Source organism: Tachysurus fulvidraco, chromosome 9 (assembly GCF_022655615.1).
Source record: "Tachysurus fulvidraco isolate hzauxx_2018 chromosome 9, HZAU_PFXX_2.0, whole genome shotgun sequence".
In the NCBI taxonomy this organism is placed as follows: Eukaryota; Metazoa; Chordata; class Actinopteri; order Siluriformes; family Bagridae; genus Tachysurus; species Tachysurus fulvidraco.
This window is the reverse complement of record NC_062526.1, coordinates 11,859,492-11,885,891: the sequence shown is the minus strand read 5'-3', so window position 1 is coordinate 11,885,891 and position 26,400 is coordinate 11,859,492. Positions and strand designations below refer to the sequence as shown.

The 26,400-nt window shown below is 38.8% G+C and overlaps 3 protein-coding genes across 15 annotated transcripts; 1 reads left to right on the top strand and 2 right to left on the bottom strand.

Moving 5' to 3' along the window:
* Positions 1-5,424: 5,424 nt before the first annotated feature.
* Positions 5,425-20,240, top strand: brd3b (bromodomain containing 3b). Of its 13 annotated transcripts, XM_027138443.2 has the most exons (14): positions 5,433-5,842; positions 6,580-6,694; positions 6,995-7,335; positions 7,510-7,647; positions 7,778-7,922; positions 8,534-8,712; positions 10,580-10,951; positions 11,106-11,234; positions 11,311-11,499; positions 11,699-11,839; positions 15,920-16,146; positions 16,324-16,613; positions 17,369-17,494; positions 18,277-20,240. In XM_027138443.2, exons 3-14 carry the CDS (start codon positions 7,132-7,134, stop codon positions 18,396-18,398), a joined length of 2,262 nt encoding a protein of 753 aa, XP_026994244.1. In that variant the 5' UTR covers positions 5,433-5,842; positions 6,580-6,694; positions 6,995-7,131; the 3' UTR covers positions 18,399-20,240. The 13 variants fall into 13 exon arrangements, with proteins under 13 accessions (XP_026994248.1, XP_026994244.1, XP_026994243.1 ...); XM_027138447.2 differs by lacking the exon at positions 6,580-6,694 and having other exon boundaries at positions 5,425-5,842; positions 6,992-7,335; positions 10,583-10,951; XM_027138442.2 differs by lacking the exon at positions 6,580-6,694.
* Positions 20,108-21,633, bottom strand: LOC113637668 (putative uncharacterized protein BRD3OS). The gene has a single exon (XM_027138452.2). The coding sequence runs from the start codon at positions 21,152-21,154 to the stop codon at positions 20,915-20,917; it is 240 nt and encodes a 79-aa protein (XP_026994253.2). The 5' UTR covers positions 21,155-21,633; the 3' UTR covers positions 20,108-20,914.
* Positions 21,634-23,450: 1,817 nt separating this feature from the next.
* On the bottom strand, positions 23,451-25,090 carry edf1 (endothelial differentiation-related factor 1). The gene is made up of 5 exons (XM_027138271.2): positions 24,887-25,090; positions 24,604-24,655; positions 24,135-24,295; positions 23,902-23,995; positions 23,451-23,810 (listed from the first exon to the last, which is right to left on the bottom strand). Exons 1-5 carry the CDS (start codon positions 24,959-24,961, stop codon positions 23,749-23,751), a joined length of 444 nt encoding a protein of 147 aa, XP_026994072.1. The 5' UTR covers positions 24,962-25,090; the 3' UTR covers positions 23,451-23,748.
* Between the last annotated feature and the right edge of the window lie 1,310 nt (positions 25,091-26,400).

The following is a 26,400-nucleotide window of genomic DNA, read 5'->3' as shown; positions in this document are numbered from 1 at the left end:
AAGGGTGGGGCTAACGCACGTGATACAAAAAACAAAAACAAAGGCACATGGCACAGATAAACAAAACCTGCCAGAATGTCCCCCTGGTGTTCAAGCAGGGAATAGTCCCAGCCAGACCTGAGAGGAAGTGTGCATTTGATCAGATGTAGTTGAGCACTGCTGAGTCCTTGCCCTATGGGTTCAGCCATGTTTGCTGTGGTGAAACCATAGCAGGCAAAAGCCATTAATGTTGATTTTCCTGCATCCAAAGGCACCCTTTGCTGCTTTCCCGCTGCTTGAGTCGCACCGGGATGAGAGCTGAAGTCACCAGCCAGGAAGATCAGCTTGGTTTGAAAGATAATATGAAAGAAATGGAAGCCATTATTTTTGTCACATATACATCACAGCACAGTGAAATTCTTTTTTTCATATATCCCAACTGGAGATTGGAGTCAGAGAGCAGAACACCATTGGTATTCTCACTTTCATCATCCCCGATCTGGTCAGTAGTATTTCAGAGCGGGCAACTAATACAATCTTGCACTCATGCAGTTCTTGGATGATGATTTCTTTCTGACAAACTGGATAGTCCGTCCAGACATTCCACACCGTGAGATGGATTTCTTATTAGGGTGTGATCAGCTTACAGGATGGTCACTGGTGGCCAGTCACTAATTTCTCGCCTGAATCAACTCCCTCAGTTGCAGTAGCATTAATATTAATATGAAATTGTTGGGAAATGATAAAATAAATGAACTCCCTCTTAAAATATCCAAACCTGAAAAACTATTGATTGGCTTTACAGTATGAAACAAATGTCACTCTGCAAAATATTCTTACACCATATTCTCACACAAAACAGCTAATTGTTAAATGAAATTAGCTGTTTATATTGCATGCTATCTTGTCTAAGCAGAGTGTTTGGCAAGAGTGAGAGAGACTATTTGGTCATCAGCATGGGTGGTTCTAGGATTTCATCTTTAGGGGGGGTTAGCCCTCAGTGAGAATTTAAAACAAGAAGAGTTTTATATTATATATTATATGACTACATAGTAAGCCAAAAGTTATGGTATTATTTAAAATGGCAAAAGTTGACAATAAACTTTTATGCATAATGTAATGATGCCAGTCTTGAATCAAATCAGTTCATGTATGTGTGCATTCTCTACAAACAGTGTGTCCAATGAATTCAGTCATTAATAAGATATTCACAAAAGAACAAATCAATAAATGTTATTTTTATTCGTATTGAATGGATTGTTTGCATTAATATTTTGTTTGTGCTATCAACTCTGGTAATAAGAATAGTGAAATTTCACTGCGCTCTGACTGACTCTGTGCTTCTCCGTTCAAATAAAGCAGACCGCCGACGACGCACTTTGAAAGACTTCAATGCACGCACGTAAAAGCAAAGTAAAAAAAATCGCTCTTGGATCAAACTGATAAATAATTTTCTTTCCCATCGAAAACATGTCCTGCATTTTAACGTAATTTTTATTTTTTATTTTTGAAAGTAAAAATTATACTTATAGTTTTAGGGTGGCTGAGATCACAGACAGAGAGGTTGAAGCCACCCTAAACAAGGCCTAGAACCGCCTCTGGCATCCACTTACAACCACTTACAATCAGACGGACATGAGGGGCATCTGGATGTAGAAAACATTTCTTGTGGAGTGGCCCAGTACTATGGTAATGGGCCACTCCACAAGAAATGTTTTCTCCATTCAACCCTATACCAATACAGTTGTAAAAATATCCAGATGCCCCTCATGTCCGTCTGATTGTAAGTGGTTCCTCTTGACCAGCTAGTATAGATTATTCAGATATACCACTTCTTCCAGTCAAGAATGGAAAACCATGTTCTATAAAAACAGCGTAGCTGCTGTTTACTTGGAACTTAAGTCAAACTCTTGAAAACGTTTCCAAAAGGAGTGCAGGTAAGTGTTATATGGTCACCACATGGCTTTTTATAAAAGCCTTGATGTGTACATATGCAACCATGTTGATTCATGGAGGGGCAGGTGGAGCAGAGCCCCAGACAAGAGCTGTAAGAAATGTAACAAATGTAAGTCTACAAAATCCTCACCCACAACTCCAACCATATTAAGCTCTATACAAATACTAATGAACTATTTTGAGTGACCTTTTTTTTTTTTAAATTTCATTATTTGACAGAATTAAACCAACATTCCATAATTTGCTTGCATATCTGGATGACAAAACAATGCTCTTGCTATCCTTCGCAGCTTTCATTACATTTTGGTTGCACTTGGTGAAAAATGGGAACTGCAACAAGTACAATGACATCCACTAGGGGTGGAATTCCCTCTGCCTGCTCTATTTATAGGAGAGGAGGATGAGGATGAGAAAGACAGTTATTGACAGGGTTGCCAGATTGGGTTGTATTAAAATTACTCCGTGGCTAAATATTGTTAATTACCAAGTAAGAATTAAATATAATACATTTTTGCAAACAAGCAAAGTGTATATGCAAATATTTGGAAAATACAATTTCTATTGCAAGATACAATGCAAGATTGGCATAAGGAAAGGAGGATTATGTAATTATGTAGGTCATTACATCAGAACTGTGTGGGGAAACTAATATTCTACATGCTAAGGCTGAAAAAGAATGCTTCCCCTTTTTAATACTAGAGTTTTGGGGCTAGTTTAAGATATTTTGTCTGATTTTTGAGATCTAATTCAGCTATAAATTCAGCCCTGTTTAATTTTATTATCTGAAACACAGAAAATGGAAATGTGTAAAACCACACAAAATGAGATGCTAGACCATATGCTGGATAATTTTATGCTGTTGATTCTCAACTGCCTATTATGGTTAAAATACTCTAAAAACTATAACTAACTGTAGGCTAAATTAAACTTCAAGTGTTATAGCCTTTCAACTGATTTCAAGATTTGTTTGAAGCGGTCATTAGCAGTGTCATCCTTTTCCACCAAAATCTATGGCACTGCTACATGTGCACTAGAAAGTATGTAATTCACCACTGTTTATTGATCAGGGTTATATACAGTATGCATCCAAAAGTTTTCCCAGTCATCAACGATATATTAAGACTGTAATATGTGCGAAAATAAAAGGATGATATTTTACAGTGTAGCTTGGTAGTTGGTGCTGATGGTGTGTTTTGTTTATTTTACTGCCTTATTTTACTATATCATTAAACAGGTTGTTTGAAAGAAATGCAAACCATACATTCAATTTTCAAAAAGAAAATATGTATATATTTCCTGTGACAACACTGAAGAAATGACACTTTGCTACAATGTAAAGTAGTGAGTGTAAAGCTTATATAACAGTGTTATATAAATATAAATTTGTTGTTTTCTCAAAATAACAAACACACAGCCAATAATGTCTAAATCGCTGGACACAAAAGTGAGTACACCCCTAAGTGAAAATGCCTAAATCGGGCCCAAAGTGTCAATATTTTGTATGGTCACCATTATTTTCCAGCACTGCCTTAACCTTCTTTGGCATGGAGTTCACCAGAGCATCATAGGTTGGCCCTGGAGTCCTCTTCCACTCCTCCATGATGACATCACGGAATTGGTGGATGTTAGAGACCTTGCGCTCCCTGACCTTCCATTTGAGAATGCCCCACAGATACTCAATAGGGTTTGGGTCCGGAGACATGCTTGGCCAGTTCATCACCTTTACCCTTAGCTTCTTTAGCAAGGCAGTGGTCATCTTGTAGGTGTGTTTGGGGACGTTATCATGTTGTAATACTGCCCTGCGGCCCAGACTCCGAAGGGAGGGGATCATGCTCTGCTTCAGTATGTTGCAGTACATGTTGGTATTCATGGTTCCCTCAATGAACTGTAGCTCCCCAGTGCCAGCAAAACTCATGTAGCCCCGACCATTACACTCCCACCACCATGCTTGACTGTAGGCAAGACACACTCGTCTTTTCACCTGGTTGCCGCCACACACGCTTGACACCATCTGAACCAAATCAGTTTATCTTAGTCTCATCAGACCACAGGACAAGGTTCCAGTAATCAATTTCCTTAGGCTGCTGGTCTTCAGCAAACTGCAGGCTTTCTTGTACATCATCTTTAGAAGAGGCTTCCTTCTGGGACGACAGCCATGCAGACGAATTTGATGCAGTGTGCAGCGTATGGTCTGAGCACTGACAGGCTGACCCCCCACCCCTTCAACCTCTGCAGCAATGCTGCCAGCATTCTATTTCCCAAATACAACCTCTGGATATGATGCTGACCACGTGCACTCTGTTCTGAGTTGAACCGGTCCTGTTAAACCACTGTATGGTCTTGGCCAACATGATGCAGCTCAGTTTCGGGGTCTTGGCAATCTTCCTATAGCCATCTTTATGTAGAGCAACAAATTTTTTTTTCAGATCCTCAGAGAGTTCTTTGCATTGAGATAACACCAAATTCAACTAGGAAACTGTTGTTTTTTCAGTGTTGTCACATGAAAAGATAAAATATTTACAAGAATGTGAAGGTGTACTCACTTCTACCAGGCACTACAGAGCTTTGTTTACCAAAACTGCTAGACACAGGAACAGTTTCTTTCCCGAAACAATCACCCTGATTAACAACTCACCATAATTATATTCCCTGCTTCATATCTATAAGTACTGCATTATCAGAACTGTCAGTCATCACATCATCTGTACAGGTTATGCACATTACTGCTGAACTGCTGAATATTGTACAAAAAGCATAATATTGCACAATCTTTTATTCTATTATTTGCACTATCATGCACTCTCACACTTATCTGATCAGTCATATATTCTGTATTCATATTTAATACTCGTACTGTCTATATTGTCTCACATCGTTTGTCTTGTCTTGTATAGTCCAAGCTAAATGTATAGTATAGTGTCATTTGTCTGTACTTTTGAGAGTCACAAAAAGCTGGAACCAAATTCCTTGTGTGTGTCAACACACTTGGCCAATAAACCTGATTCTGATTCTGATTCTGTACACACTGTATGTACATATATATATATATATATATATATATATATATATATATATATATATATATATATATATATATGAGAGAGAGAGAGAGAGAGAGAGAGAGAGAGAGAGAGAGACAGAGACAGAGACAGAGACAGAGAGAGTGGCATTGGTGTGATAATGTATAAAAAAGCATAGTCTGTAAAATGACACGTACAAACATCCTCAAGAGATGAGTTAATAATCAGAATCAGAATCAGAATCAGCTTTATTGTCAGGCATGTCACTTAAAAACCAATGGCTGAGTTACAAACGATTCTCTACTGTCTTTATACGTCAACTACGTAGTATATGAAATAACGACTTCCGACCCGTACTGTAGTGTCCTATTTATGCTAAAAAAAAACCCATTTGTAATCGAGCCCTATACGGTGCGCATGCGCAGAACACAGGCGCCACGAAAATCTTGTACCAAGTAGCGTCGATTAGATGATAGCAAGCATAAGGCGTTTATTACTACTACTTTTATTATTATTTACTCTGTCGGATGTCGAGGAGTAAAAAATGCAAGTGTGTTATGGTTTTGGGCATCAATTCATTAAAATGTGAAAAGCATTTTCAGTTGAATGTTGTGGCCAAACACGACTGTGCATGTGCGAGGTCGGAAAGCAGCACGCTTTATGACCGCCATGCAGACTAAAGGCCAGCAGTTCATCAGCACAATATGGACCACAATACTGTGCGCTACTGCGCATGAGCAGAACACTCACTCACTCACACACGCACGCACACACATACATACACACAACTACAGAGTCGAGCAAGCCGTGTATTATGCCGCTTCGATGCAATAAAAAGCTACCGGAAAATCTGCAAGGAAACGCTACTGGAGCTGCTTGGAGTGAAAGTAATAAAGTGTAAAATACGTGTTTATGATACGTGTCTTTGGATTGGAGTTGATTTTCCGCTTTGACGGTGCATATTGATTGTTTTTTCATGTTGAATGCACGGCTGAATGTGGCTACACAGATTGCCTCAGAATGCATAGCGCTGTGCAACAACATAACAAAGCGGGCTTTTTACTCCCTCTTCAGCGCTGTTGGGCCACATTTAACAACCGGATTAGAGTTCACGTCGTCGGGCGTTTAGTCTCGCTTTTTGGGCGAACAATGTGATAAAGCAAAAGCCCGGTGTGTTTAAAATCGGCCAGCTAACCGGCAGCTCATCGCACGGCGTGCACACAATGGCTGTGTCCGCGGAACAGACATGGAGGAGCTGTTAGCCACAGTGAGCTAACGTTAGCCACAGTGAGTGCTAGCGTTAGCTACGTTGAGCTAGCGTTAGCTACAGTAAGCTAGCGATGAGCTAGCGTTAGCTTGTAGGCAGCCTCGATGCAAAGCTTTACCGTGCCCGCCATCTTTTAAAGAAAGTTATATCGAGGCGATCTGGCTCGCTGTATTGGCTTCTATTCGCATTTTATGATCTGATGAAATTAGATGAATTGTTAGAAACAACCTGGGAGACTTTTGTATGAGCCATCTGCTGTCTAACGTTGGCTAATATCGGGGAACTGTTTGTTTATTAAGAGTAAGATAACAACCGCGGTTCACTTTTTTAACTTCATTGTTTCTTATGATTGTCTAGACAAATAAAGGTTTCTGAGATATGTGAACATCTTCGAACGTGTTTCATTAACGGAGCACTGAAATGATTCATTTGATTCTTGTATCAGACCACACTTTGGGGCTACATTGTCAAGGTGCGTTCAAGTTGCCGAGTTGTTAATTCACTAATTTCACTAGGTTCGTGTCTCATCAGTTGTTGATGCCTTAATAGTGTTTGTATTTATCTAAAGGACGAACGAATGCTGAATTTCTCTCTTGTTTGAAAGTTTATGTAACGCATTTTAACTACAAATAACAATGAAAATGTCTTAAAATTCATTGGACAGTATAAACTTCTTGTTTAGTTTTTTCATTGTTAAGTCCATGTTGTGCTGTTCATGCACTAGTGTTTAATAGCATTGAATCAAAACCGATTTCTCAATACTTTCCAGCAGATTGCTGACGCTCAGGTCCTGAGATGGGATGTGTCTGTCGAGGAGGGAGTAAGGAGAAGAAAGAGGAACTCTGTAATCATTAGAGAAATACATCCAGGTCCAACCTCAATCGAGCCACGTTCTCCTCTCCGCTGTCCATGATGTCGGTGGTCACATCTCCCACCCAGGCTGCTCCCGCTATAGTCAACCCCCCTCCACCTGAAGTGACGAACCCCAGCAAGCCTGGCCGAAAAACCAACCAGCTCCAGTACATGCAGAATGTTGTGGTGAAGACGTTGTGGAGGCATCAGTTTGCATGGCCTTTTTACACACCTGTGGATGCCATCAAATTAAATCTTCCAGTAAGTAAGATAAATACATTGCCATGCCTTAGTTTTTCATTCTCTGATGTGTTTAGCTCACTTTAGAGAATGACAAAGAAATAGAAACCAAAAAAATGCATATTTGTTTTTTTGCTATTTACATTTATTCTTTGCTACAGTAATCATTCTTTGCTAATGCGTTTTATTCTTAAGGACTATCACAAAGTCATCAAGAACCCAATGGACATGGGGACGATCAAGAAGAGACTTGAGAATAATTACTACTGGACAGCTGGTGAATGCATGCAGGATTTCAACACTATGTTCACAAACTGTTATATATATAACAAGGTAAAGAGAACTTGGCCATTTTGTAATTTCTGTCCAATTAAAATGTCACATTTGCATCAGTTAAAGATAGGAAGTTTTACACTATTAAGTGTGTGTGCATAAAAATACATATATTCTCTTCTTTTTTTAGCCTACAGATGATATTGTTCTTATGGCTCAAGCTTTGGAAAAAATTTTCCTCCAGAAGGTGGCACAGATGCCCCAGGAGGAGGTGGAACTGCTGCCACCACCTCCAAAAGGCAAGGCACGCAAGCCGGGTTCTGTTCCTGCTTCAGGTAAATCTTTACTCACAATGAAATGTAGTGCATACAAGACTGAAGACAGTTTGTTTTAAGCATTGGATGAATCTAAAAATTGTACAAATGCAAACTAATGCCATCTGCATCTCCTCTAGTGTACTCCCCAAGTTGCCCCTGTCCCACATTTCATACCTTCATATAATTGTATGCTTGGTGAAGTGATGGCATGGCTTGTTAAAAAAAAAAGCCACAAAAACAGAATGACCTGCACCAAATTTAGACACCACACATTTTGTCCTGATTGTGTGGTTGGAATTAAAATCTGGTAAAGTATAGCACCATTTAAGACATAAATCATAACCACATATTTAGAAATCTTATTTCTAAGCATGAACAATTTTTTTATTGGATACACATTGAATGGGAAATACACATGAAACTATGTGAAATGAACAGAGATTGGAATCATGGAGGTAATAATAGTATAATAGTCCAATATTAGTATTATTCTTCCTTTTTAAATAGGCATGCTTTCTAATGGACTGAACACACTATCAAACCATAGTATAAATTTATATCAAGGCTTACAAAATGAAAAAAATAAATTTTCTTTAACACACACATCTTCTCATTCTTCTCTCTGACAGAAGCTCAGCAAGCTTCAGCACTGTCCTCGACCTCCCCGTCCTCGTCATGTCCAAGCTCTCCTCCACAGCCGCCTCAAACTCCTGTAATTGCAGCGACACCTGTACCGACCATCACCTCTAACGTCCAGGCGGTTCCACCAGCTGCGCCCATGATCCCAAGCGCACAGCCTGTTGTCAAAGTAAGACTTTCTTGTACTGAAGTTTATTTCCAGCAATGATCCTCTGAACTAGTTGTCAACAGTTGCCATTTAACTAGAAAACCTTTTTTTTCTGCATGGTTGTGTTTACTTTAACAGGGTGTATTAAGTATGTAAACATTCATATTGTAGAATGATTGTATATTTATATTAATTAAGATTTTGCACTGGGTTTTGCTGCAGGTCAGGAAATTTTGGAAGTTAAAAGAATTTAAATGCACAATCATTTAATTCTGCACTAACACCAATACATGGTTCCCTCTTTTCCTTTTTGTGTTTTAGTTTATGGCTCTGAAGGTTAGCATTCCATCTAGAAATAATAAAACAAAAAAAAATGAATCCTTTTTTTTGCTGGTTTTGATTTGTGCTGTAAATAACAGTGAACTGATTTGGTTTATGGGATATTCTTACAGCTAGATATTAGTGCATGTCTGATGAAGATATGACTCAGGAGATTTTGTTAATTTTTTTGTTTGGGTTTATGTTAGCAGGGGTTTAATGCACAGACCATATCGCCTTGCTTACATTTTCAGCCATTCACTAAAGTTTCTTAAACAAACAAACCCAATTCTTATAGCATAATATGAACAAACTAAGGCCAATTAATTTAGATAATTACCCTTTATATTTTTTACATTTTAAGTTCTTGAAGAATTTAAGAAGTTCTCGCAAGAGCATTTAAAACAGTTAAAAATTTTCTAGGTTTTCCATCTTCTAGAGATGTCCTGATATAATTTTAGTATGATGCTGACATCAGAATTAACTGCATTTGCTGTTATCTGATGGGGATGAGTAGAAATCTCTTTTAAAACTAATATGGAGTATGTCCGGGTCAGTGTTTAACAAAAAAACGTGGCATCACCATCATATTTCTGAACTTTCTATATCGTTTCCTTAATTTAAAGCAGTGTTGTTTAATATAAGCATGTTGACCTGTTCAGCTGTGAGCAACGATTTGATTAACACTTAGTTCTGCTGTAAATGAATTAGCTGTCATAAATAAACACATGGCTGTTTTGCTTGATGTGAGATTCTGTATCAATTACTTGTCCTCAGGTTCACTGTGCTTTTTATTAAATTACAAGTTTTGTCTTAAAAGCGTAACTTTAAATACCAGACTAATGAAACTAATACTTAAGACAGATTTACAATGTATGATTTATGGCCTGTTTTGGCGTTGCAGCCAAAAACTGCACACCATAAAAATAATTTTTGACGGCATAATGTACAATTTAATGCCATTGTGACCAAAGAGCACGCATTTATTTATTTTTCCATTTTTAAATAATAAAAAAATTGTAAGCGCTTATATGGTGCTCATCTTGACATGACATAAAACACCCAGGCAAGTTAAGACTGGTGAAATCTAACCATCACATTTATTGTAATATAATAATGGAAAGAAAAATATATTCGACTTCATGCTCACTTTGAAAAATGAAAATTTCTTGTTGTCCTGTTTTACCCAGACAAAAAGTCCACAGTCCTGCTCCTTGCATTCTTAATCGTTTTCTCCAGACATAACATTTCTACAAATATTAATGGGGCTTGTTTCTGTTTATTTTGACCCATTTTCTGCATGAGCCAGAATTCCAATGATTGATGTAAAAAGATTTTTTTTAAATTGCAGTTTCCTCTTAGTCTAAAATTCTGTTATCATTTTTATCATATTTTTTTATTCGGGATAATCTCATGAAACTATGGTAACTTGCTTTAGGCATAACCTGCATCTGAGTTATTACATCATCTCTGTGGACTGTTGCCAGGGTATATGTGAATAATTCCCTTAAAACTGTAGCGTATTCTGAACTGCCCAGCCCTAGTATTTTGTTATTTTGCTTGCTTCCAGAAGAAGGGGGTAAAGCGGAAAGCTGACACTACCACTCCTACCACCTGTGCTATCACAGCCAGCAGAGGTGAGTCTCCACCTCCCCTGTTGGACACCAAACACAGCAAAGTGATCTCCAGACGCGAAAGCACCGGTCGACCCATCAAACCCCCGAAGAAGGACTTGGACGACGGCGAGCTCCTGCAGCAGGGGAGCAAGAAGAGCAAACTGAGCGACCACCTCAAATACTGTGACACCATCCTGAAAGAGATGCTGTCCAAGAAGCACGCCGCCTACGCTTGGCCTTTCTATAAACCCGTGGATGCAGCAGCACTGGAGCTGCATGACTACCATGAAATCATCAAGCAACCTATGGACCTCAGTACAGTCAAAGTATGGCTTTCTGATCCCTCCTCTTTGTTTTTGCTTTAATCTGAATTGCAAAAAAATTGAAAATACATTAGAGCCACTGAATAGCTTTTAACAGGATTAATTATTACTGTACCAGGCATTTTGTGAAAAGTGATCTCCTGTGCCGTTTTTCCAGAAAAAAATGGACAGCAGAGAGTACCAAGATGCCCAAAGCTTTGCAGCAGATGTCCGGTTAATGTTCTCAAATTGCTATAAATATAATCCGCCTGATCATGAGGTTGTTGCCATGGCAAGAAAACTTCAGGTAAAAATGAATGAACTATAAAGATTTTCTCCCACATCCTCAGCTCGCTCTAACCCCCGCTCTGCACCGCCTGTAGGATGTATTTGAGATGCGTTTCGCTAAGATGCCAGACGAGCCTGCTGAGCCCTCGTCTCCTGGAGGCACCTCTGCCACGGCGGTTGTAAGTAAGAGCACAGGGAGCAGTGAGAGCAGTGCCGACTCGTCCAGCTCCAGCTCTGACTCGGAGGAGGAAAGAGCCACCCGCCTGGCAGAGCTGCAGGAGCAGGTGAGTGTGCTGCAGGTGGGCACCACCACGCACAACCCAGAGCACAGAAGGAGGGAAGAACCACTGGTCAAACGGCTTCATTTATTTTTATCAATTGGGGTGTAACTCAATAGCTCAAAATATAATCCTCAGGCTTAGCTTTAATATTAAAGAATTTCTCACATACATTTCTGTGACATTTTTTCTTTGTACATCTCAGCTTGCTAGAAAGTTATGGTCAAAACTCAGGGCCCAACAGTGGCAGCATGGCCATGCTGGAGCTTCAGGCCATGACCTTTTAATCAACCCACCAATACAGTCACTAGACAACGAAGGAAAATGTTTCAAATCCACAAACAAGGTATAAAAATAATATTGAATGACCGTGAATTCATGCCTTACACTAGACACTGAAAAAACATAGAAAACAGATCAGCCATAACATTAAATTAGTCATGAAGGGTGTTCTTGGTTTGTAACAGTGTTTAGGTAGGTGGTATGTGCCAAAGTAACATCCACACTAGGGATGCTCTGATCAGGATTATGATTGTTATTACGATCGCAGTTAAGGCATTGACTCGCTGATCGGAAGGTTGGGGTTTATGACTCCGAACTGCCAAGCTACCATTGAGCAAGGCCCCTAATCCTAATTGCTCTGGGGATTCACACAGTGGCTGATCCTGCTCTCTGACCTGATCGATAGCTCTGATATATCTATCGATCTATCTATCTATTATTATGTATATTATTGTCATAATAGAGAATGAAATAAATAAGGACAACAAATATTCAATTTACAATAAAAAATTTAATATGCCTGTTAAAACATGGCTTAAAATAAGCTATATTAGGATACTTAATGAAACAAGATTAAATGGCAACACATTGTAACGCATTTAAATATTGTCTAATATGTGCTTGAAGACAATAACTAGAATCACTTGCCTCTTTTCAAAGTTTTCAGTTATCCACTGTGCTGTCAGACATAACGTGGACACCGGGGACACGCTAGAGCTCCAGATATCAGTTAAATTTATTGCTGCCACTTTGTCATGAAGGAAGCTGTTTATGTGGATTTAGATATAACTACAGTACATCTGCGAAAGTATTTGTACCCTGCATATGACACCTTGTTTCAAGATGTGCAATAAGGCGTTTAAATCTAATGTCTTATATGACTGACAAGCAGCTGGTTATCAATGCTGTTGAATTCCATCATTTTTGTGGTTATATTTTTAGCTTTTTTGCTGTTCGGTGTGTGTGTGGTGTTTTTAATTTTTTTATAAATTGTTTTTCAGTAAGGCTGTAATTGATGGCTGAGTCACACTACTAGTCGATTGTTTTGCATTAGCCAGCTTTTCGTATTTGCCATGCATCTTGCGTTGGCTCGTTCTTAAATTTTGAATCAGATTTGTCCTACATCCTTTGGTCAACAATGTTCCTCCATGTTATAGTTATTTTGAAGATGCACGATAAATGTCAAATGTTTCATTGTTTCTCAAGGCATCATAGTAATTTCACACTGGTGAAAGTTTGAGATCATGTACGTGCTTACGTGCTACGTCATCAAGTTGCGTTCGAGTTTGAATGACTACCAATCGAGTCATTGAATGTGATTATTGGCCGATTCTGATTGATCAGAGAATCCACATGAATCCCAGGACCCAAGATTTCTCAGCAAAATATTATCCAGGACATCACACTGACTGTCAGCTATCCTTTTCCCTATAGTGCACCCTGGTGCCATCTCTTTCCCAGTGATGCACACCCATCCAAACATCCACTTGATCCACTACTCCATGGTCCAGTTCTTATGCTTCCATGCCCAGTGTTGCTATTTTTGGCATTGTACAGGGATCAACATGAGCTCTTTGACCAGGCTGCAGCTCATATGCAGCAAGCAGCGTTGTGGCAAGCCCCATACGCAGCAGGCAGCGTTGCACTGTGTGTTCTGACATCTTTGTCATAGCCAACGACTTCAGCAGTGTTGGTTAAGGTAGTTCTTCTGTGGGATCGGTCCTGGTGAGCTAGGCGTTGTTCCCTATGTTCATCAGTGTGTCTTGGGTGTCTGTGAACCTGTTGACGGTTTCTTGGACTATTCTTGGTAGGTACTCCCCACTACTTACCAGGAACACCTCAAGAACTTTGTTTGGAGATGCTCTGACCAAGTCCTTGATCCTTACCTATTTCTCTGGTTGTACCACACCATTCTCCAGCACTGACTGTGTTAATGTTATGGCTGATTTTGTGAAATGTGAAGTTACTACAGTGTTCTCTAAAAACCCATTGTGCTCTGCTTTCACATGCAATCTTTATGTACTCCATGTGTTTTCTCAACCTTTTCTGCACTTCCTTGCTGACCCTCCCCCCCTTTTTTTTTGGTTAGTTAGAGGTTTAGACTCTTTTTAAATAGAGCTAGATGGATTCTGCTTTTCCGCTCAGCTTGGCTTTTAGACTTTTCTTCTGTTGTCCTGTCCTGATGTGTGTTGATTGATTGACATGTTTTCCAGGGGTGAATCATTTTCGGTCACAAAACCTGGAAACTGCAAGTTTTTTTTTTTCCCTTTCAAATGTCATTCACATTTAGGTGATCTTTTTTTTTTTTTTTTTGCTATTTACGTTGGCATGGAATAGATTTTTTTATTGGCTAAGGAAAGCAACTTGATGTTCTTGGTAGGAAATAGTATCTTGTTGCTAGGGTAAATTGTTTTCTGATGCTTGGGACTACAGAGCTGATTATACTGTTAATGTAAGACAGTGTTCTTCATCCTTCAGAAGAAACATTTTCAAGGTATTTCCAAAATTTTTAAACTCTCCAGTCTTTTTCCAATTTAGGTTTAAGTTCTGTAACTGATGAAAAAAGAAATCTGAAATGCACCAAGGGGAATAAATGCCCGTTTCACGACGATGATGATGAGGATCTAACGTTCCACACCATACATTCTTATTAGAATATTTGTAGTGTCATTTGCGATAGATGTTAGATAATTTGTAATTAATTTTTCAAGCTGCTTTGGAATTGAATTAAATGAACCATGATTTTAAAATACAGGGTGCTACTGGTTTAAAAAAAAAAACCTTGTCTCATGCTTTTGTATCAGTTTTGATACAAAAGCCCCCCAAATCTCCTCCGCGCTACGGCACTCACTTCTGTGACCATTTATGAGAAAAGTCTAAAGACAACAGATTTTTAGAACCTAGTGGTTACTAGTGTAATACTACTTTACTACTAAGTACTACATATTGCACATCTTGGTGGTTTATATTTGACTTGGTATTTTCTCACATTCATGGGATTAGCTCCTGGTACTGTTGTTTACATTATAACTGTGATAAACATTGCAAAAAACCAACTACGCTCTCTCTGTCCGTCAATCTATCTCCCTCTCTGTCTCTCTCTCTCTCTCTCTCTCTCTCTCTCTCTCTCTCTCTCTCTCTATCTCCCTCCCTGTCAGTTTACCAAGAAATAAGAAAATTTTAAATATATAAAATACATTTTAATATGAACGATAAATAAAATCATTATTATAATGATTTATTTTAAAAATCAGTATTGTCCAAATAATGCATATCTTCTGGCCAATCAGATTTGAGAATTCAGTCGCATTGTTATATAACAATATGAATGGTGAGCTAGTTGGCTGCTAGTTCATGCATTAATATAATCTAAAGGAAATAGCAGCGTATATAAATTTCTGCAGCTCTTAGTGTCTCCTGATCATGTTTTTGTTGAAGCACATCATGTTTGACCTCACAAAGTCCATAAAGATGGTGTTGTCTTTACATGCTTCAAGTAAAGATGATTTTGGGTCTGTGGGGAACATCTATTTCTTCTTAATTATTTTTCTTGTAAACTATGAGCTGATTGTGATATTTTTTCCCCCACAGTCTTTCCACAAACTTGCGTGTTCAGAAATCGGCCACTCATGCATGTTCATTTGCCTAGTAAAATGTGTTGTCCAGTCGGCACCAAAAGCAGCCTGGCTGATGTGTAGTGCAGCTGGTAGGATTTGCGAAAAATATTCGCTAAAGTGGCTTTTTGATGCATCACACCAGCATAGACATATTAAATGAAAACCTCTTGTAGTCAGCAGGATGTGTTGGTTGCTTTGCTTCTTTGGTTATTAAAGCTATTTGTCCAGCACAACTACGAGTATGAAACTCTTGTTGTCCACACAATCCAGGCTAGAGATTTGTTTCTCTGTTCAGTTAATAACTGCTATAAATTATTAAGGGAAGTTTGAAAAGTGTCTAGACTTTCCCTCATGAGGGAAGCAAAAGGGCAAAAACTGCAGTATTAAAGAAAAATGGGGCAAATGAGTGTGAAATAAATGTCATTCCTTATTATTTCCCTGAAGAGTTAAAATACTCCTTATATCTTGTAGCAGCAGTTTGTCTCCCTGTGATGAGCTAAACATCCACGCTCTCTTTCTCTCTCCAGCTGAAGGCTGTTCACGAACAGCTGGCCGCTCTTTCGCAGGGCCCCGTCAGCAAACCAAAGAAGAAGAAAGAAAAGAAAGAAAAGGACAAGAAGAAGAAAGACAAAGAGAAAGACAAGGCCAAGGCCAAGGTGGAGGAAGAGAAGAAGACCAAGTCCTTGCAGCAGAATAAGCCGAGTCAGCCCAAAAAGAGTTCAGCCAGGAAACCCAACAGCACATCTACTACCAGGTACAACAGTGTGGACCCTGACACAAGAATTGTTGGAAATATTATGATAAATCTCAAATCTGTGGTTTCTTTTTTGTTTGTGGGGTTTTTTTTATTGCTGCTTTGGCTTTTTTTTTATTTTTTTTTTATAAATACAGGAAATCTCAGTGTTTGTATTCATGTCAAACTTTTCCACAGGCAACCGAAAAAAGGCACCAAGCCCACTGGGGCAAATTACGAGTCGGATGAAGAGGAAGCACTTCCCATGTCATACGATGAAAAAAGGCAGCTTAGCCTGGACATCAACCGGCTGCCTGGTGAGAAACTGGGCCGTGTGGTGCATATTATCCAGTCCCGTGAGCCATCGCTGCGTGACTCCAACCCAGACGAGATAGAAATCGACTTTGAGACGCTCAAGCCGTCGACACTGCGCGAGCTCGAGCGCTACGTCAAGTCCTGTTTACAAAAGAAGCAGCGCAAACCATTACGTAAGTGTGTGTCTTGTTTTCAGGGTTTTTGTCTCTTTCTCTGCTGACCTGCTCTGAATGCTGAATTTGCCTGCGATTATTCTCTTGTGATGGGAGCACTTCCTTTCTCGGCTGTCTTGCATGATTGGTAGATCACCTCTCCACTCCTTACTCAGATTAATACTGTGCCTGTGTATAAACCATCAAAAACAATTACATTTAAGTCATCAGTAACTCTTCCTGAGAGCTTCGAAGGTTTGTTTGTTTTTTGTTTTGTTTTTTTAAAGAAGACTTATGCCACTAATTAGTGTTTTTATTTTATTTATTGTTATTTTCAGGGGTGGACAAATCGTATCAATTAACTAGGTGAAGACTCTAGTGGATATACTACAGTTTAGGGCATTTTGCAGATAGTGAGCTATCTTAATTCTGCAAGCTAGGACCAATAACTAGGCTTAAACATGTTAAATTAGTTTATGGTCAGCTAGTTTAGATGTTCAGCATCTGTCACGCGTCTCTCGTGTTGACACACAAGCTCTGAGGACTCAGACGCACTCTGATTAACCGGCTTGTCCCGTGAGTCCAGGCTATTGATTTGTCCACCTCTGGAGTTTTAATCAATACACACACTGTAGTTAAAGTAGTAGTATGTATTAGCTCATTGTACTGCTGTAGATGATCAGTTGCAGTGTAGTCAAGTGCTTTTTGCTGCTTGTTGCCACGGCGGCGGGTGCGAGGCTGAGGACTCACTGGTCGCCGCTGTGTGTCTCCTGCAGCGGGCACTGGGAAAAAGAGTGCCAAGACTAAAGAGGAACTGGTTCAGGAAAAGAAGAAAGAGTTAGAAAAGAGGCTGCAGGACGTGAGCGGACAGCTGAACAACAACAAGAAACCGCCCAAAAAAGGTACCTGTGTGGCAGTGTGTGGAGAGGACAGAAAGGAATTTGCTTTATAACAATATTCCTTTCTCTTTACAATGTGTCTGTAACTGGTTATGCTAACTTGAAGGCCATAGCGTGCCCCTTCTCTTTAATTTGCTTCAGCCCTATTCCTAAAGGGATAGTGAGATTAGATCAATAAAATTACAGTTAGAAGCAGTTTTGTCCTGCCTCAGTGTGTCTGGCTGTTTAGTGGACGCGCCATACTGTTGGTTCGATTCTGTCATGATTAATGCTTTGCTCTGTGCGCATGCCTTTATTCTATCATAACACAAGCACATTGGTGTCTAATGGAGCAGGGCTAAGGTTTCTTACTGAGGGTCATAACACCACCCAGTTTAACAGTTTACTGTGCATTGCATAGGTATTCACCCCCTCACAAATTTCTCCACGTCAGCATCTGGAACTGAAATTTATTTAATTGGGATTATGTTATGAAACCAAATATCTGCTAACTAATATGCAAAAGTGAATTGCTGATAGTCACAAGTGTGGTAATCCCTAAATAACCCTGTTGGTATTATAAGTCATGTAATTCATTCATCAGAGTTGACCTGTGGGCAGATAACAGGTCAGGTGACGCCTGTGCTTGGAAGGCTACAGAGTTCATTTCAGTTCCAAGATTTAATACAGATGGGGAAATGGAGGGAGAATTACTTATGCAAGCCACTGTAAGCATATTGAGTTTGGCATACGAGTTGTTGCTTTCTACCCATTCCCTTTCTCTAATCACCACCTCTTGTACCCAGCAGAGAAGGCAGGCTCCGCACCAGGGGGTGGGCCATCTCGGCTGAGTGGCAGCAGCAGTTCTTCTGACACGGGCAGCAGCAGCTCCAGCGGCTCCAGCTCCGAGACCAGCGACTCGGACTGAGCTCTCGACATGTACACTTCAACCTCCTCCATTTTTCTAATGAGTAGTGTTTGCTGTCCTGATAGTGTCTCACCTGAAGATCTGTTACATATGGAGTTAGAAGCTAAAGACAGAAGATATTTTAAAATAACCTGTTGTAGAATGCCCTTGGCTCGGATAAAGACGTATACGGATAAAGATAGCTGACAGTGGAAACAGAGGTGGCCCTCAAAGGGAAACACTTGGTCATCGCCAGAAAAGATATTTTTGTGGTGGTGGAGTTTGAGTTGTTTGTTTCCTCCCCCTGAGTTCTTGCTCAGAAGAACCCAATAACAGGTGCATATTTAATGACTGACAAACACCTGGCCGTGTTTCAGTAAATTAGTAGCTTCATCATGTAGGAAAGTGTGAAGGAGCAAGCAGTTAACTTTCTCTCTTTCTGCATTGATGGTCATGTAAGCATGACGGTTCAACTCATTCCACCTTTCTTTTACAGGTAACGATAATAACTTATCATTGCCATTTTAAAGAACTTTATTTATTTTTCACCTGGTATGGTTCATCTCCTGGTTTGCCAGGAGTTACAGAAATATCAAGAATTCAGTGGAACTTAAAATTAAAAAATTGATGCATCATGACTCAGTAGAGTGAACAGGTGATGCTCTGGGTCGTACCATGACTTGTTGGTTTCTCCCCAAGTGTCAGTAAAGTTCAAAGCTGTATTTTGAGAGGCGTGTGTGTAGTCTGCAGTAGTTTCAGTTGTCAGCGCTGTAATTTCCTTCTCTCACAGTGCTTCTCTCATTCAGTATTTGATGTATAATTTTGTCTATTGTTTTTATTTTAACTACATTATACATTCTCAATAATGGGTTTGTTTTTATACATAATTTGAACATACTCAACTTTTTTCACTAATGATATTTCAGTAATGATATACCCAATGTTTTTTTCCTACAGCTTCTGAAATCCATTATATTAATCACCACTATTTTTGAATGACCAGTAATTCACAAAACTGTATTATTTATTATAAAAGCATAATTGGCTATATGAGTCAAACGAAAATCCCTGTGAGGAGCCCATATTAAACAGTCTGATATGTGCTGCTCCTCTTTGGCAAACTCTCTAATCCAGGATGCTTTGCTCTTGTGGAATACTAGTAGTCTGGTCCTCCTGTCTATGTCCCAGTACTAAAGAGGATTTTTGTCTCATAAATCGTAAAGACAAACAGCAGTACTCTGTATATTCAGCAGGTTATGTTTAGTCATTTTTAAAGTATTACACTAATGACTCTTCTCTCTTTTATAAATAGATTTTTTTTTTAATGACCAACTTTGGAATACTGCATTACATGCTTTGAGTGGTACTTCAATGCTGAAAAGAAGTTCTTGGTATATTTTTATCGTCTTTGAACGGATTACTGCTGAAATCCTACATAACCGAACAACATGATGGATATCATTTTGTTTGTTTGTTTATTTTTATATATATAAATATATATGTATTTATCTACAGTGGATCAAACCCTGTCCTGTGTCCTCAAAACAGTCGATGTTCTCTCATTGCCTTAAGTTTAGTGCTTGAAATAATGGAAGAACTGAATTGAAACTGTTAAGCCAGGATTGATCCTTTTTTTTTCTTTCTTTCTTTTTTTTCCTTTCTTTCTTTTCCCTTCTCAACTCGCATCATGTTGAAATGCTGATATCAAGATATGGGATGTGAATTTAGTGCTCTCTCTCTCTCTCTCTCTCTCTCTCTCTCTCTGTTGAGTGTTACTTTTCCCCCATGGTCGTCACTGGCATATCTCTTCCTCTTCCACTAAACAAAAGGAAAAAAGCATAAGTTGTTTTTTTTTTTTTTAAATAAAAATGTCAACCATACAAAGGCTTAAATATAAATATATAAGTTATATGATCTGTACATGGATATTCACCTATTAGTTGATGCTTTGGGTATAAATAGGTTATATTTTAGTTCCTTTTTTTATGATTGAAAACAACCTTTGTGTATTGCATGTTGATTTGCAGTATATTTCTTAAACTTTTTTTTAAACTATAACACATGAGCCACTGATGTAAAACCATCAATGTTAGTCAAGCTGAATATTAAGCGCTGTCAGCTAAAGCAAGTTTCGAGCTGCTGTAAAACGGACTGATGCAGAAACTCAACTAATTCCTAAATTGGACTGTGGGCCCCCTTTATTTTTTTTTTATTTTATTTGTAAATAAATCACAGGAAAAAAAACAATGGTGTAGCCTACGCTCAATCACTTTCATTTGCTTTACTGGTTTGTGTATAACGGAGTGAACACTGTAAAATACTGTGTAAAGCTAGTAAACTGCAGAACAGAGGTGTGCATGCATGTAATGTTTTCAGTTGATGGTCTGTCATTTTTGTACGACAACTGAGAGTCTCAGAAATATAATTCAGACAAGAGGAACCTCTAACATGCATCTCGTTAGATTTCTGCTCATCTATGTCCATGTATCAAAAACTGTCTGTCCACAAATAAGGACTGTTAGGATCCAGTAACACTGTCACATAACCGAACATATGCGGGAGCCGCTTTCAGGCTCGTGTAGCGTGTTTTTGTCCCGCAGCACCACGGCCTGGTTGCCGTACTGACTGTACCAGGCGCTGCGGCTGCGGTTCAGGTAGTTGGTCGGTGTTTTTTCGAGCTCCAGCTGCTGCCAAATAAGCAGCGATGTGTCTTTGTACCGGAGTCGAGCAAAACCGTCCGACATGGCCTTCTCGGCCAGAGGAAATCTTTCTGCCATAAAGCCCACAGGTGGTGAGGAACTGCTGGGTCTGTGGTGTGAGATGGCTGCAGGACATGTCAGTGCGCCCTCGACTCAATCACATCATCGCTTTAAAACCAGCCAAGTGAAACGGCGCTTGCTTTCGTTGCTTCGATCAAACACGTCTGCTTCGTAAACAGTCAAGTGTTAATCCATATAAATGCACCAGCATTGCGTTTTGAGTTATGAAGCGATTCCGTAGTTACATGCTAACGTTAGCTTGTTTATCCAGCTTCACAACTCAACTCGATGCAGTCAGTCCGAAATTGCAGCGTTTTGCTAGGAGTAAATTCATTTGCATGGTTTCTGGATAAATCTTTATGATGACGGCTTTTATCGATCGTCTCTGTTTATTTATTCCTCTTTTTAACAGTGAAAGTCTGACAGAATTGATAAGCCTACAAAGTAACGCCAAAGCGCTACCGTGGCAACAGCGTTCCTCTTAATCTGCGTCCGTCAGAACCACCGAGTGCAGTTTATAGTTCCGGGACTTTTCACCACACCTACTGAATTTCTGCCTATTGCAAATGTGTATATGTATTCTAAGATGAACACTCAGTAGGCAATCCCCAATTTTATATATATATATATACAAACCATGAAATGTACACATTACACATCAGTATTACAGATATGATACAGATATTTTTACTCATCTTCTATATGTTACCAATATTAAATAATATTTTTTACTATTTTAACCAACCAAACTCAATTATATGAGTTTATATTAAATCAGACCTTTGAACAGCTGGTATTGGCCCAACTAAAAACTGAAGCAGAACAGATGCTGAATCCCCTACAGTTTGCCTACTGTGCAAACAGATCAGTGGACGACGCAGTCAACATTGGACTGCCCAGGGACACATGCCCAGATTCCCTTTGTCAACTTCAGTTCGGCTTTTAATACAATAATTCTCCACTCCAAACTCCTAAGGCTCACTATAACTCCTGGTGCTCCACAGGGATGTGTCCTCTCCCCACTTCTATTCCCCCTCTACACTAATGATTGCACTTCAAGTGACCAAACTGTTAAAGTCCTGAAATTTGCAGATACTACGCTCATCTGTCTCATCCAAGGTGGCGATGAGTCTGCATACCGGCAGTAGGTGAAGCGGCTGGTGCCATGGTGCAGTCAGAACAGCCTAGAGCTAAACACCCTCAAACACAACCTCTTTCAACTCCTCCCTTCTGGCAGGCACAACAGAACTTTATCAAAACTGCCAGACACAGGAACAGTTTCTTTCCTGAGACAATCACCCTGATTAAAAACTCACCATAATTATAGTCCCTGCTTCACAGCATAAGTACTGCATTATCAGAACTATCAGCCATCACATCATCCGTGTATGTTGCACACACTACTGCTGCTGCACAATATTGTTATTTGCACTTCCCACACTTTATGGACATAACTGATCAGTCATATATTCTGAATTCATATTTAATACTCACAATGTCTATTGTATCACATCTGCACAGTCTTGTATAGTCTGTATTATCATTATGTTATTTATGTCTGTACTTTTGAGAGTCACAAACAGCTGGAACCACACACTTGGCCAATAAACCTGATTCTGATATGAGCTTTCTTCAAGGACTTTAACACGCATGCGGAGAATGACACGATTCCGATAAAGAAAGTAAACAAACATGTATTTCAATAATTCTCGAAAGAATTACATACCACGTTCAATTAAAATTTAATTACAACCCATCGCTTTTCTTCATCATGATTTAGGTCTTTGCCATTAGTTGAATTTTTAACAAATTACTGAATTGCATATAAACAGGAAGTGTGAATATTGTTCTATGAACTGAATGATAAGAATAGAGAAGATATACTTTATTGATCCCAATGGGAAAGTCACAAATTCCAGCAGTATCTACAAACGTAGGTAATAAGGCATAAAAGTAATAAATATGTATAAAAATAAATAAATAAATAAAAACATCATACTCAAAACAAAAATGTGTGAAAGGCAACCTAATAATTATTATAATAAAAGACATGTAAATACTCTTTTGAGCAGTCATTCATCCATGCTGCAATTTTGGCCTCTATTCAATTAACTGCGGTTAAGGGCAGGAAGAGCAGCACATTTTATTAGAAACTAACACTTGCACACATAACTGTCAATAACCATTTTTCAAATCACGACAATTTTACTATTGTATTTAAAACAACAAATTCAAGTAAAATGGATTCAAATCAGCACTTATTTAAAAGTTTTCATTTGTAAAATGTTAAACAAAGCAACACCCATCATCAGTATTAAATCAAATGGCAAAATTTATTTCAACTTTAAAGCAAGCATAAAATTATGTAAATGTACACAACAGAAGATAATTCGGTCTGTTTAAAATAAAGAAAAAATAGCATTATTTTGTATGCAAAGATTCTTTCATTCATTATATTGTCAATAAATTGACATTTGGTCCACCACTTAAATAAGATGATTCATTACTGTTTTAAAGGGAATTAACGAGGCAGCAGCATGTGAAAATGGACTGTAAGGCCAGAATAGTGAAGGATTCTGCATGCTATGTGGTGGATTTCGAGGATTTTTTCTTCATTTTTTCTTAGGCTCTGCTTTGAGGGGCTGCCCAATTTCCCTTCCACGCAGTTTAAGCCCTGCAAATCACCAGAATACAGTGGAAGCACATTGGACACACACATCAGGTTTCTTGGAACTAAAGAAAAAACTCAAAATGTGAAATCTCACCGATAGCTCTCTCAATCTTTCCCATTACTTGATTATTTGGTATGGCCTTTCCGGCTTCATAGTCCGCAATAACTTGTGGCTTCTCATTAACTTTCTGAAGGAGACACAATATTCATGTCATCCTTATCACAATGTACTAGTAGTAAACTCCTGTCAAAATATATATTGCTCAATTTTTTAATTTGCCAACTGCTTCCTAAAAGATGTGTATTATTTTCTACAACGGCACTTACTGTGGCCAAATCCTTCTGGGTTAAGCCTTTGTTTTGACGGCCCTGTTGCATGACTTTGCCCACCTCCAGAGTTACTCGCTCGTGATGGAGCTCCTCTGTTTCTCTGTCAAGTTTGGCTGTATTCTTAGTTACAACATGCTGTTTATTCTGACCTGCAGCCCCTGCAAAGAAAGGCAACACAGAATAAAGCAATAATCCGATACATTGCGGACTGACACTTAAAAAGGCAATATTCAATGGTGTGTGGTGAAAATGTGCAGTTGAACAGTTTTCTGAGTTCAACACCCAACAGCATAAAGTGAAATTTTCAAGAACATATTCTGAAGTCTTTGTAACGTCTCACTCAGGGGTCTATCCTTTCCTGTACCCAGGAAATCTTCTTTCTTCGTGTAAACTTTTTGACAGGAAAAAAGTTTTTGTAACTGGTTGAGAAAGGACAAAGCTCTCAGGTGAAAGTCAGGTGTCTTACACTTCTTTGTAGTCTCCACGTCTTCCCCTCGTCTTTGGGCTGTAATTACTGCCTGTAAACAAACATTTCATCAGACACAGACTGCCTGAGTGAACTCACTAGCTAAACAAAATACAGTCCCACCCAGCTAATAATCTTTTTTTTTTTAACAACGTCGGCTGAACAACACACGTGTCTATATATAATACTCTATATTATACCATAAACACGTCAATTCCTTTGTGATTATCTGACAGTAAACTTGCTAACTGGTTAGCTGTAATATAAACATTAGCATATCAACCTTTTTGGATTTAGCCTGCGACGCGGATCCTTTCTTCCTCAGCACGGTCACTGTATCCCAGTCACTCTCGGCCATATTTTGTCCAAGATTCTTTGTTTTATATAACAATGATCGTGACTTATGTTGAGTTAAATGAACGCCCAACTCGCGCTAACTATTTTTTTCACAGTAAGAGCTCACGTAGAAGCCGGAAGTGCGAAATCTACGTCACTGCGTAAATCAAGCTTCAACTGATTAGCCTGTGTTTGGCTGTGTCCCAAACCACGCAGTATGCGACACATTACACTATTATGACTATATATTACAGTAGTTATTAATATAAGTATTCTTTTTTCGATCAGACATGTCTAAACCTAGCTGTCTTTACATTTCCTCTATAAGAGCACTGTAAAAACAAACAAACAAGAATGCCTCTATTGATCTATTAAGTGTATTAAATGGCTAGTAGGAAGCTATCAGTGATGGAACCAAATGTTATCCTTCTTGAGAATATTTTTCATTTGCTCAGCATTTTCTCTATGGGGTTTGTACAGCGATTTAGCTAGATGATGCAATACAAGCCCACACTTCAGTTAACACACATTCTATACAAAATGGCCCCTACTAAGTTCATTGTTTACCTTCATCTCCCAGGTTTCATCATATGTTGTAGTGTGTTGTGTGATTTCAGAGTGATTTTTGTGTGTGTGTGAATTTGTCAACAGATAATAGATATGGTACACCAAAATTTTGATTTAAAATTTTCTGAAATTAATTATTTTACAATAGCATTACATCCCATAAAACATCATAGTGCTATAAATGTCACTTTTTCTCAACTTTTCTTTCGTGTAAAATCTCAATTAGTCATTTTAATGACACTTCTAAGCCCTCCCTTATCCAGAGAAGAAATATTGCTTTGCTTTTTTTCTTTTGGGCTACCTTTTACACCCACAATATCTTGTTGTCGTTGTTGTTGTTTTAGCTGCTGCCTGTTCGGGGTCTGCACAGCGGATCATCTGGTTCACGTATTGTTTTATTTGGCACAGGTTTTAGTGACAAAACTCTCCCATTTTATCTGGGCTTGGGACTGGCACTGGGTGCACCCACAATATCTACTAACTTTGTTTATTCTCTTTGACAGTGTACTAAAAACTGTTCTGTGATATTCTCCAGACAGTGGTGTACTGGTTGAGAGAACATGGGGTGAGGACTTGTATTTATAGCCTGCTGAGTCAGAGTTCAGTGCAACCAGTGTTACCTGATAACAGTTACAGAGTAAAACCAGAGTGACAATGACAGCTGTGAAATCCTCACCACTGCTACAAAAGTTAGTGCCTGTTGCCTGATCATGGGAAATAATTTTTCTGCCTACAAGTGTGTACACAACATGGTTTTGTATTATCAGAATACAATTAGATCACACCGATAAGGCACGGCTATGAGGAAGTATAGAGATACTATAAAATAGTTTAGCACTGACTTCACTGACAATTACAGATTTTTTTTATATCTAACTAAATAGTCAAATAAAG

What these genes read in the sequence shown, in the direction of transcription:
- LOC113637668 (XM_027138452.2), bottom strand. Translation starts at nt 21,154, where the DNA reads ATGGCAGAAAGATTTCCTCTGGCCGAGAAGGCCATGTCGGACGGTTTT.
- brd3b (XM_027138442.2), top strand. Translation starts at nt 7,132, where the DNA reads ATGATGTCGGTGGTCACATCTCCCACCCAGGCTGCTCCCGCTATAGTC. An exon ending in CCATCAAATTAAATCTTCCA is followed by an intron (nt 7,336 to 7,509) that starts GTAAGTAAGATA and finishes TTTATTCTTAAG; the next exon opens with GACTATCACAAAGTCATCAA. An exon ending in TGGACCTCAGTACAGTCAAA is followed by an intron (nt 10,952 to 11,105) that starts GTATGGCTTTCT and finishes CCGTTTTTCCAG; the next exon opens with AAAAAAATGGACAGCAGAGA.
- edf1 (XM_027138271.2), bottom strand. Translation starts at nt 24,961, where the DNA reads ATGGCCGAGAGTGACTGGGATACAGTGACCGTGCTGAGGAAGAAAGGA. An exon ending in CGTGGAGACTACAAAGAAGT is followed by an intron (nt 24,296 to 24,603) that starts GTAAGACACCTG and finishes CTTTCTTTGCAG; the next exon opens with GGGCTGCAGGTCAGAATAAA. An exon ending in CCCAGAAGGATTTGGCCACA is followed by an intron (nt 23,996 to 24,134) that starts GTAAGTGCCGTT and finishes TGTCTCCTTCAG; the next exon opens with AAAGTTAATGAGAAGCCACA.